The 13,283-nt window shown below is 43.3% G+C and overlaps 1 protein-coding gene across 1 annotated transcript in view; it reads right to left on the minus strand.

The window, feature by feature from the left end:
• Positions 1 to 3,261: 3,261 nt before the first annotated feature.
• Positions 3,262 to 13,283, minus strand: part of TMEM35A (transmembrane protein 35A) — a 44,764-nt gene continuing 34,742 nt past the window's right edge. The window contains exon 2 of the mRNA XM_056540602.1: positions 3,262 to 4,096. Coding sequence (XP_056396577.1) covers positions 3,728 to 4,096 — 369 coding nt within the window. The 3' untranslated portion in view covers positions 3,262 to 3,727. The remainder of the gene's footprint in view (positions 4,097 to 13,283) is intronic.

Here is a 13,283-nt window from a genome sequence, read left to right on the forward strand (position 1 = left end):
CTGGACTGTTCTTGACACAGATAGAGGTGTCAGCAGAGAGCACTGTGGTCAGACTAGAAAGAGCATCACAACTTCCTGTGAAGCATACAGCAGCTGATAAGAACTGGAAGGATTAAGATTTTTTAAATAGAAATAATGTACAAATGTACTGTTTAACTTTCTAGCACCAATTCATTTGAAATTATTTTTTTTCCACCGGAGGGCTACTTTAAGACTAATAGCAATAGGGAACAAGATAATACAATTTTAGGCATACTAATTTTCGTACAAAATGTTAAAATTTTTCAACCTATTAAGGATGCAGGACGTAAAATTACGCCCTTGCTACCCGAGACAATGTACCAGGGCGAAAATTTATGCCCTGCAGCATTAAAGGGGTATTCCAGGAAAAAACTTTTTCTTATATATCAACTGGCTCCAGAAAGTTAAACAGATTTGTAAAGTACTTCTATTAAAAAATCTTAATACTTTCAGTACTTATGAGCTTCTGAAGTTAAGGTTGTTCTTTTCTATCTAAATCCTCTCTGATGACACCTGTCTCGGGAAACGCCCAGTTTAGAAGCAAATCCCCATAGCAAACCTCTTCTAAACTGGGCGTTTCCCGAAACAGGTGTCATCAGAGAGGATTTAGACAGAAAAGAACAACCTTAACTTCAGAAGCTCATAAGTACTGAAAGGATTAAGATTTTTTTAATAGAAGTAATTTACAAATCTGTTTAACTTTCTGGAGACAGTTGAAATATATAAAAATGTTTTTTCCTGGAATACCCCTTTAAGTGACTTTGAAGCAAGCGCAGGAATGAGTGTTGGCTACCATCAGTAGCCAGACATTTACTGCTTTTGACAGTCCGCGGCGATCCCGCTGCTGCCAGTCGTCAGCCCTTTGGACACTGATCAATGCCGATCAGGGCATCTTAAGTTTCAGGTTTTACATCAGGCTTATCAAACAGGCTATATTTGCATTGCTATCTATTTCTCCAAAACATTTATTTTACCATCTGCAGCCTTCAAAAGCCTGCAGCCTGCCGCCTAAATCAGATTAGAGTCCCAACGTAAAGGTAAATGTGCGATTGGGAAACAAATGGTAGTATAAATGGCTCCTAAATAAGTATGGCTGCTAGTGAAATAATTTGCTACATAATACATACAGATTTAATCAACATCACAAACATGCACATAAAGCAGCTCTCTAACATCACCTTTTGGTAGTAGCTTTCCCTTCAAGACAATGTTTTATTAAAAGCCTAAGAACAAGGTACTCCAGGTTCTTTTATTTATTTGATCAATATTATGCATATTTACTATCACTAGTTGTACAGCACAGCTGCATCTATACGTTTCATGACAGTAAGGGTAGGGTCACACGGAATGGATCTGCAGCGTATTTTAAGCTAAGGATCTGCCGATGACAAACCCTACAGTGTGCCTTCAGCTGTGCCTCCCTGCTTGCAGCAGCAATTTGCCCCTACAAGAAGACACACAGCAATCTGCGAGTTCCCACTCACATGCACAGTGTACTCACAGACACTCCCTGAGCTAGGCCGAACGCAGCCGTGATGTGTGCGAGTACACTGCGCATGCACACGGCGACTCGCAGATTGCTTTGTGTCTGCTCTTAGCGGCGGATTGCCGCTAGAAGCAGGCAGGCACAGCTGGAGGCACACTGTAGGGTCCGTCATTGGTGGATCCGCTGCGGTTCCGTTGCGTGTGACCCAACCCTAACTTGGTCATGTGATCACCAGTCTGACTCTCCAAAATTCCAGGGCATAGTGTTTCATAACAGGATGTAAGTTCAGGGTTCTGACTTCCTATGAACTACAAGACAACATTATCACCCACCAGATTCCCTCCTACTAGCGCTTAGATCTCTCCTCGCTCCATATTCTCTCTCTATAGCACCTGATATACTGTAGTTATAAAACGCCTCTGAGGCTGTATTCATACATTGCATATTTTAGTTTTTGCTAGGAGTTTGCCAAAATTGCAGCAAAAATGGTAGTATTTAACTGCAATTGTGCAAATGTGTCATTTTTACTGTGATTTAAGAAAATTGTGGCTAAAGCAGCCTAAATACATGCATACATAGCCTAAAGACTTAAAGGAGTAGTCCGGCGCGCACTTTTCTTATTTTATCCGGTCCGAGCTGCAAAAGAAAAGAAAACACACTTTCTCTTACCTGCCAACGCGCCCCCGGAGCTCCAGTACAGGTGTTCGGTCGCCGGGCTGTTTGCTTCTTACTTCCTGTTAGCCCAGCAAGTCACACAGAACTTCAGCTTATCACCAGCCGCATCGATGTCCCGTCTTGGCCGGTGATAGGCTGAAGCTCCGAGTGATGTGCCGTGCTAACAGGAAGTAAGAAGCAAACAGCTCAGCGACTGAACACCTGTACCGGAGCTCCTGGTGCACGTTGGCAAGTAAGAGAAAGTTTGTTTTCTTTTTTTTTTGCAGCCCTTGCAGCCCGGAGCGGATAAAATAAGAAAAGTGTGCGCCGGAATACTCCTTTAAAATCTTTATAAAACACCTCGATTGTGATTATAGATCAAATCACTCTTACATCATGGCAATATATTCTCTAAAAAAGGGGTGTATTCACACGTACAGTATCCTGCACCTATGATGCGCAGGATTTGAAGCTGCAGATTTCAATGTAAACTAATTAACAGAACACAGCTTCAAATCTGCAGCTTCAAAATCTACACACTAAAAATGTGCAGGATACTGTACATGTGAATAAACCCTGAATGAGAAAACAGATTAAAACTGCACAAAATATGAACAGACCTAAACCCACTTGTGTCTAATAATCTCACCTAGGTAAACTCCAGCACTAGCATCCTAAATTGATGTGAAAATTAAATGCCATTCTCTCGCAGGACAGCCAGAGGATTCATGGGAATGTGGGCAGCATTACAGAACTATGTCAGTGATGGATTAACTTCCAAAATAAAGCCTATTCCATACCCGGCACAAGGCATACACAAGAATCTCTTATTATTTTCTAGTAGTATGCTATGCTGCAATATATAACCTAAGAAAAGTGCTTCTTTAAGTCCCCAGTCATGTTCTAATGCATCTAATTGGTGTCAAACACTGACTTGAAGGAAAAGCCATCTCCAAAAAGTGTCATCAGAGAGCTGTTTTACATATTCTTCCCAGAATTTTGAGGAGCACATTATTGGTCTATGTCTCCACACACCTATATGAAACTTTCTCAATGAAAAGCATTACCTCCTTGGTCCCAAAACATACTCCAAACACAAGTGCGAGTTTCACATTATCTTTTCTTTATTATATGCGTGCTCAGTAGTGCCATATTGGGATTAATTCTGTGGCAGGGTAGATCGCCTAAATATGGTTATATCTTCTGTTAGTTATAAATGTCTTTGTAAGAACTAGTTGAATTGGAATTAATTGTAACAGAGAGATGATCATATCAGCGATTAAAAAGACGTAGTTTTACTGCCATCTCATGTTGAAAACGGTTATGATGCGTTTTGCTTTTTTGCTGGCAGAATCCTGCATGTTTACAAAAAAAAATTTTTTTTCACTTTCCAGGGCTCTGATTTTTATACCAAGTTGTTCAAATGCAATATGTCCCCAACATATCTTTTCATAGACTTTCCTGAGATACTTTAATACAGATTTACCTTAAATTTATAAATGCAAGGTCAAATGGAAGATTATGAAACAACTCTGAGGAATCCTTATAAAATGTGAATCAGTTAATTTAAGACACCTTAATTTTTTTGGGGTCATGAGAGGTAGCACCATTTTGACCATGAGTTGACTTCTTGTCATGCAATTCCTCTTCAGGTTGGCGTGAAACAAGCAGACGACAAGTGAGAAGAATGCCAAAAACAAGAGCATGGGCATATCGTTTCAAGGGATCGCCAACAAGTTGGTGAAAAAAGAGCACAATGAGAACGAGAAGAAGGAGGACAAAATTGGCAACATCTCTAGGACGTCCAGGGACCAATGTGAGAACAATTCCACATGCAAGTTCCAGGGATCCAATGGTTTTTCTTAATAGGACAGAGGTAATACCAAGCTTCTTTAGACCTGGGAGTGCCTTCAGATAACTTTTGTAAGCCCGTTTCTGTAAGGAAAGCAGGAAGGTAAAAAACATAGAATGGCTATTATGTCAATTTGTAATTTTATTAAGGTAAAGATTCAAAGACACAGTTGCTTTTTTTTAACATTCAAGTTATACAATACCTTAATCTATTAAGTGTATAACTTGTATGTTTGAAAGAAGCATAAGAATGTACAGTGCTTCGCACAAATATTCACCACAAATCTCCATATTGTCAATGTATAATTACAGATTCAAATTTATATTATTGAGAATTTATATAATGGGCCAATAAAAAATAGCCCATCATTTGGAAGTGGGGGAAATATTACATGGATTTTAACCCCTTAAGGACACATGACGTTCTCATACGTCTCCATTTCCGAGTCCTTAAGGACACATGACGTATGAGAACGTCATGTGTTTTACCGGCCCCCCCGCAACCATCTGGAGCGGAGCCGGTGCCCGATGCCTGCTGAAATCGTTCAGCAGGCATCGGGCATATCGCCCAGGGGGGTCATTATGACCCCCCATGTCGGCGACGGCCGCAGATCGCTGGACAATTCAGTCCAGCGATCTGCAGCGGATTCCGGGTCAATCGGGTCTCCAGTGACCCGGTGACCCGGAATTATTGGCTGATCGGGGCAGTCAGAGACGACCCCGAACAGCCAGAGCCAGCAGGGGTGAGGTGGCACTGGTGCCACCTCACGATCGCCCTGATTCGATCAGGGCGCCTGCTGTGGGTGTCACTCCCGCAACCCGCTCCGCCCCTCTTCCGGAGGACGTGAGCGGGTGCGGGACATGCACCCCGGGTGCTGGGGACCCCGATCCCCGGCGCCCCTGTTGGGATCGGGGCCCCAGGAGCAGCGGCGACGACGAGGGACTGACCTGGTGCAGCGAGGATCGTTGGAGGTGAGTGACAGCCTCCTGCTGTTGCTTAGCAACAGCTCCCAGCATGCAAAAAGAGCATGCTGGGAGCTGTAGTTATGCAACAGCAGGAGGCAGACCACCACAACTCCCAGCATTCCCTTATGGGCATGCTGGGACTTGTAGTTTTGCAACAGCTGGAGGCACATTCTTTCTATGGAAAAGTGTACCTTCAGCTGTTGTGTAACTACAACTCCCAGCTTGCACAATCAGCTAAAATGCATGCTGGGAGTTGTAGTGGTGCATCTGGTGGTTGCATAACTACAACTCCCAGCATGCCCGTTGGCTGTCGGTGACTGCTGAGAGTTGTAGTTTTGCAACAGCTGAAGGCACACTGAGTTAAGTAGCAAACCAGTGTGTCTCCAGCTGTTGCATAACTACAATCCCCAGCATCCCCAGCCAAAGTAGTATGCCTCCAGCTGTTGCATAACTACAACACCCAGCATGCCCTTCCGCTGTCCGTACATGCTGGGGGTTGTAGCTTTTGCAACAGCTGAAGGCACACTGGTTGCAAAACACTGAGTTTGTTACCAAACTCGGTGTTTCACAACCAGTGTGCCTCCAGCTGTTGCAAAACTACAACTCCCAGCATGCACTGATAGACCGTACATGCTGGGAGTTGTAGTTTTGCAACAGCTGGATGTTCCCCCCCCCCCCAATGTGAATGTACAGGGTACACTCACATGGGCGGAGGATTACAGTAAGTATCCGGCTGCAAGTTTGAGGTGCGGCAAAATTTCTGCCGCAGCTCAAACTGCCAGCGAGAAACTACTGTGAACCCCCGCCCGTGCGACTGTACCCTAAAAACACTACACTAACACACAATAAAATAAAAAGTAAAAAAACACTACATATACACATACCCCTACACAGCCCCCCTCCCCAATAAAAATGAAAAACGTCTGGTACGCCACTGTTTCCAAAACGGAGCCTCCAGCGGTTGCAAAACTACAACTCCCAGCAGGCACTGATAGACCGTACATGCTGGGAGTTGTAGTTTTGCAACAGCTGGATTTCCCTCCCCCCCCCCAATGTGAACGTACAGGGTACACTCACATGGGCGGAGGATTACAGTAAGTATCCGGCTGCAAGTTTGAGCTGCGTCAAATTTTCTGCCGCAGCTCAAACTGCCAGCGAGAAACTACTGTGAACCCCCGCCCGTGTGACTGTACCCTAAAAACACTACACTACACTAACACAAAATAAAATAAAAAGTAAAAAACACTACATATACACATACCCCTATACAACCCCCCTCCCCAATAAAAATGAAAAACATCTGGTACGCCACTGTTTCCAAAACGGAGCCTCCAGCTGTTGCAAAACAACTACTACCGTTGACTGTCCAGGCATGCTGGGAGTTTTACAACAGCTGGAGGCACCCTGTTTGGGAATCACTGGCATAGAATACCCCTATGTCCACCCCTATGCAAGTCCCTAATTTAGGCCTCAAATGCGCATGGCGCTCTCACTTTGGAGCCCTGTCGTATTTCAAGGCAACAGTTTAGGGCCACATATGGGGTATCGCCGTACTCGGGAGAAAATGCCTAACAAATTTTGGGGGGTATTTTCTGCTATTACCCTTTTAAAAAATGTAAAATTTTTGGGAAAACAAGCATTTTAGGTAAAAAAAATATATATTTTTTTACATATGCAAAAGTCGTGAAACACCTGTAGGGTAATAAGGTTCAAATTACCCCTTGTTACGTTCCCCGAGGGGTCTAGTTTCCAAAATGGTATGCCATGTGTTTTTTTTTTGCTGTCCTGGCACCATAGGGGCTTCCTAAATGCGGCATGCCCCCAGAGCAAAATTTGCTTTCAAAAAGCCAAATGTGACTCCTTCTCTTCTGAGACCTGTAGTGCGCCAGCAGAGCACTTTTCACCCCCATGCGAGGTGTTTTCTGTATCGGGAGAAATTGGGCTTCAAATTTTGGGGGGTATTTTCTGCTATTACCCTTTTTAAAAATGTAAAATTTTTGGGAAACCAAGCATTTTAGGTAAAAAAAATATATATATTTTTTACATATGCAAAAGTCGTGAATCACCTGTAGGGTATTAAGGTTCACTTTACCCCATGTTACGTTCCCTGAGGGGTCTAGTTTCCAAAATGGTATGCCATGTGTTTTTTTTTTTTTGCTGTCCTGGCACCACAGGGGCTTCCTAAATGCGGCATGCCCCCCAAAAACCATTTGTCGCTCCTTTTGAGCCCTCTACTGTGCCCGCCGAACAATTAACATAGACATATGAGGTATGTGCTTACTCGAAAGAAATTGGGTTTCAAATACAAGTAAAAATTTTCTCCTTTTTACCCCTTGCAAAAATTCAAAAAGTGGGTCTACAAGAACATGCGAGTGTAAAAAATGAAGATTTTGAATTTTCTCCTTCACTTTGCTGCTATTCCTGTGAAACACCTAAAGGGTTAATACACTTACTGAATGTTTTTTTGAATACTTTAGGGGGTGTAGTTTTTATAATGGGGTCTTTTATGGGGTATTTCTAATATGAAGACCCTTCAAATCCACTTCAAAACTGAACTGGTCCCTGAAAAATAGTGAGTTTGAAAATTTTGTGAAAAATTTCAAAATTGCTGCTGAACTTTGAAGCCCTATGGTGTCTTACAAAAGTAAAAACTCATAAATGTTATGATGCAAACATAAAGTAGACATATTGTATATGTGAACCCAAAAAAAATATATTTTGAATATCCATTTTCCTTACAAGCAGAGAGCTTCAAAGTTAGAAAAATGCAAAATTTTCATTTTTTTTCATCAAATTTTGGGATTTTTCACCAAGAAAGGATGCAAGTTACCATAAAATGTTACCACTAAGTTAAAGTAGAATATGTCACGAAAAAACAATCTCGGAATCAGAATGATAACTAAAAGCATTCCAGAGTTATTAATGTTTAAAGTGACAGTGGTCAGAATTGAAAAAAACGCTCCGGTCCTTAAGGTATAAAATGGCCTGGTCCTTAAGGGGTTAAAAAATTTTAAAAATACAAATCTGAAAAAGTGTTGAGTGCATATGCATTCACCCCATCTTTACTGTGAACCCAAAATTGGTATGGAGGTGCAGAAGAAAGAGCAGATAGATTTGTTAGTTAGAAGGTGGGGCATAAGGGTCAGGGAGGCTAGTCCTAATCTGGCACACCCCAACAACTTTACCCAGTTGGTAAATGAGGTGGATGTTAGTTCAGAGCCAGCCTTGCTGCAGCAAGAGACTAAATCTGACAGCCAAAACAAGAAAGAAGAGCGCTCCATAGCATAAAACCGCCACTCCAGGGTTACATAGTTACATAGTTAGTACGGTCGAAAAAAGACATATGTCCATCAAGTTCAACCAGGGAATTAAGGGGTAGGGGTGTGGCGCGATATTGGGGAAGGGATGGGATTTTATATTTCTTCATAAGCATTAATGTTATTTTGTTACAGGAATGTATCTAATCCTGTTTTAAAGCTGTTAATTGTTCCTGCTGTGACCAGTTCCTGAGGTAGACCGTTCCATAAATTCACAGTCCTCACGGTAAAGAAGGCGTGTCGCCCCTTGAGACTAAACTTTTTCTTCTCCAGACGGAGGGAGTGCCCCCTCGTCCTTTGGGGGGGTTTAACCTGGAACAGTTTTTCTCCATATTTTTTTGTATGGGCCATTAATATACTTATATACGTTTATCATATCCCCCCCTTAAACGTCTCTTCTCAAGACTAAACAATTGTAACTCCTTTAATTGCTCCTCATAGCTAAGATGATCCATGCCCCATATTAGTTTAGTAGCGCGTCTCTGCACCCTTTCCAACTCCGCAGTGTCCCTTTTATGGACAGGTGCCCAAAACTGAACAGCATATTCCAGGTGAGGCCGTACCAATGCTTTATAAAGGGGGAGTATTATGTCCCTGTCCCTTGAGTCCATGCCTCTTTTGATACATGACAATATCCTGCCGGCTTTGGAAGCAGCAGCCTGACATTGCATGCTATTCTGTAGTCTGTGATCTACAAGTACACCCAGATCCTTCTCTACCAGTGACTCTGACAGTTTAATTCAATTTAAAGTGGTAAAAAACCCTTACCATAGGCGGTTGTGTGTAATCACACACAACAATGGTCTGCGTCGATGAGAGAGTACATCTGATCTGCAGCCTCCCCGACCTGGGCAATATTCAACAGGTGAGGACTTCCAAGGGGGGGTGGGTGGCATCGGCGCTGTACAAGATCAGACACGTCCGGTGAGTAAAAGATTTTTTATTCAAATGCAACGCATTTCACCGCATTTAGGTGGCTAAGTGCAGTGAAACGCGTTGCATTTGAATAAAAAAGATTTTACTTACCGGCCGCGTCTGATCTTGGCCAGCGCCGATACCCCCCACCGCCCCTTCGAAGTTCTCGCCTGTTGAAATCTGACAGCCAGATAGGTGTCGGCTCCAGTTAGGAGGGGAGGAGGAGTGCAGGGCAGGCCAGACAAGTTCTGGTAGTGGAGGACTCAATTATTAGCGTGACAGGACAATCTGTCAAAAAGACCAGAATTGTTGAACATTGTGTTGTCTTCCTGGCACTTGATTTCGGCGGATCGGGTTGATAGATTTCTGGAAGTAGATCATGGTGCCATGACACCATTGATAAAGTAAGAGGTAGGTGGAGTGTCCTTAGAAGTGATTTCAGGGACTAAGGCAGTAAACTCAAGACAAGGACCTCCAAGGTAATATTTTCTGAAATATTACCTGTTTCATGTGCCACACCAGGGAGGCAGGGGGAGATCAAGGAGCTAAACAAAAGGCCCAGAAATGGGTATAAAAAGGAGGGGTTTGGGTTCATGGAGAACTGGGCCAGCTTTTCTGTCTGATAGAGGCTCTACAGTAGGGACGGGCTGAACCTCAATGGGGAGGGTGCAGTTGTGCTCAGGTCGAAGATGGCCAGAAGGTTGGAGGAGTGTTTAAAGTGGTACTCCCGCCCTAGACATCTTATCCCCTATCCAAAGGATAAGGGATAAGATGTCTGATCGCGGGGTCCCGCCGCTGGGGACCACCGCAATCTCTCATGCAGCCCCCACCTATTATCAGCCTCACGGAGCGAAGATTGCTCTGTGTCTGATGACTCACAATCACAGGGACAGAATATCGTGACATCACGCCCCCTGGTGACGTCATGCCTCGTCCCCTCATTGCAAGCCTATGGGAGGGGGAGTGATGACAACCACGCCTCCTCCCATAGACTTGCATTGAGGGGGCGGGGCGTAACGTCACAGACGGGGCGTGACGTCAGACACAGAGCGATCCTTTGAATAGGGGATAAGATGTCTAGGACCGGAGTACCCCTTTAACCCCCTTAAAGACCAGGCCATTTTACACCTTAGGACCAGAGCGTTTTTTGAACATCTGACCACTGTCACTTTAAACATTAATAACTCTGGAATGCTTTTAGTTATCATTCTGATTCCAAGATTGTTTTTTCGTGACATATTCTACTTTAACATAGTGGTAATTTTTTGTGGTAAATTGCATCCTTTCTTGGTAAAAAATTCCAAAATTTGACGAAAAAATAGAAAATTTTGCATTTTTCTAACTTTGAAGCTCTCTGCTTGTAAGAAAAATGGATATTCCAAATAAATTTTATTTTTATTCACAAATACAATATGTCTACTTTATGTTTGCATCATAAAATTTATGAGTTTTTACTTTTGGAAGACATCAGAGGGCTTCAAAGTTCAGCAGCAATTTTCAAATTTTTCACAAAATTTTCAAACTCACTATTTTTCAGGGACCAGTTCAGGTTTGAAGTGGATTTGAAGGGTCTTCATATTAGAAATACCCCACAAATGACCCCATTATAAAAACTGCACCCTCCAAAGTATTCAAAATGACATTCAGTAAGTGTTTTAACCCTTTAGGTGTTTCACAGGAATAACCGCAAAGTGAAGGAGAAAATTCAAAATCTTCATTTTTTACACTCGCATGTTCTTGTAGACCCAATTTTTGAATTTTTGCAAGGGGTAAAAAGGAGAAAATTTTTACTTGTATTTGAAACCCAATTTCTCTCGAGTAAGCACACACCTCATATGTCTATGTTAATTGTTCGGCGGGCGCAGTAGAGGGCTCAGAAGGGAAGAAGCGACAAATGGTTTTTCTGGGGCATGTCACCTTTAGGAAGCCCCAATGGTGCCAGAACAGCAAAAAAAAAAAAAAAAAACCCATGGCATACCATTTTGGAAACTAGACCCCTCGGGGAACATAACAAGGGGTAAAGTGAACCTTAATACCCCGCAGGTGATTTACGACTTTTGCATATGTAAAAAAAATAAAAACCTTTTTTACCTAAAATGCTTGTTTTCCCCAAAATTTTACATTTTTAAAAAGGGTAATAGCAGAAAATACCCCCCAAAATTTGAAGCCCAATTTCTCCCGATTCAGAAAACATGCCATATGGGGGTGAAAAGTGCTCTGCTAGCGCACTATGGTGCCAGAACAGCAAAAAAAAAAGAAAAAACCCCACAGGTGTTTCTCGACTTTTGCATATGTAAAAAAAAAAATAAAATGTTTTACCTAAAATGCTTGGTTTCCCAAAAATTTTACATATTTAACCCCTTAAGGACGCAGGACGTAAATGTACGTCCTGGTGAGGTGGTACTTAACGCACCAGGACGTACATTTACGTCCAAGCTGTTTTATGCCACAGCGGAACCCGACAGCGTTATTCTGTGAAAATGCCTGCTGTTTTCTAACAGCAGGCATCTTCACACAATGCCTAGGGGGCACTTTTTCCCCTCCTGTCCGTGATTGGACAGAACATTCATACTGTCTTATCACGGCGATCTGGGGACATTGCGACCCCCGATGACCCCGGAGTGGATACAATCGCGGTAATTGGAGCTGTCCGACACAGCCATGACACGGCCACGCTTTGAGGCTGTCCTCAAATGTTTGCATTATGTTGATAATGCAACGTGCCCGTCCCGAAATGATCCCACATATGACCGCCTATTCAAAATCAGGCCGGTCATAGATCATTTCAGTAAAAAATTTGCAGAGGCATATGTCCCCCAAAAGCAGGTGGCCATTGACGAGTCCCTTATTAGCTTCAAAGGAAGACTGCATTTCCGTCAGTACATTCCCAGTAAAAGGGCAAGGTATGGCGTGAAATTATACAAGCTCTGTGAGAGTACCTCAGGGTACACTTACAGATTTAGGGTGTACGAAGGGAAGGATTCCCGCATTGAACCCCCAGAATGCCCCCCCATCCTGGGAGTTAGTGGGAAAATTGTGTGGGAACTGATGTACCCACTGCTTGATAAAGGTTACCACTTATACGTGGATAACTTTTATACAAGCATCCCCCTCTTCAAGTCTCTTTCCGCCAGAGCCACTGCTGCTTGTGGCACTGTGCGGAAAAGTCAGCGAGGCCTTCCAACAAATCTACCACCGATCCCTAGGGGTGAATATAGGTCCGTTACTAGTGAAAATCTTCTGTTGGTCAAATATAAGGACAAGAGGGATGTCCTTATGCTGACCACCATTCATGGTAATGGCAGCACCCCTGTCACTGTACGAGGTACCACTAATACGGTCCTCAAACCGGATTGTGTCCTGGGGTACAATCAGTATATGGGAGGAGTTGATCTCTCAGATCAAGTCCTCACCTCATATAACGCCATGCGCAAGACCAGAAGATGGTACAAAAAAATAGTGTTGTACATGGTCCAAACGGCATTGTACAACGCTTTTGTACTATTCCGCAGCGCAGGCAACGCAGGGACATTCCTGCAGTTCCAGGAGATAGTGATCAAGACCCTGATCTTTGGTGACCAGGAAGGAGCGGGCCAAAGTACCTCTGGAACTGTAGGCCCGCGTATTGTACCAGGGCAACATTTTCCAGAAGAGGTCCCCCCCCACTGGAAAAAAAGGGACGGTCGCAGAAAAGATGCCGAGTTTGTGCTAAAAAAGGGAAAAGAAAGGACTCCATTTTCCAGTGTGACACCTGTCCTGAAAAACCAGGCCTCTGCATCAAAGAATGCTTCAAGGCGTATCACACGTCTGTGGAGTATTTATGACTTGCCCCATTTTTATTCTTCCTCAAATTTAAGTGCGTGGCACACGAGCCATGCGGCGTTGTACACCACTTTTTTTTGTTCTTTTCCAATGCATTGGTGACGTTGTACAGGAGCCTGGGACCGCGGCTATGTACAGCGATTTTCCGACGCATTGGCAACACAGGGACATTCCAGTCCCTGGTTGTAATAATCCCCCAAAAGTCCCAAGAACGTTGATCCAGGGATTTATTCAGATTTATTCTCTTTTTC

This window comes from Hyla sarda, chromosome 9 (genome assembly GCF_029499605.1).
Source record: "Hyla sarda isolate aHylSar1 chromosome 9, aHylSar1.hap1, whole genome shotgun sequence".
NCBI lineage: Eukaryota > Metazoa > Chordata > Amphibia > Anura > Hylidae > Hyla > Hyla sarda.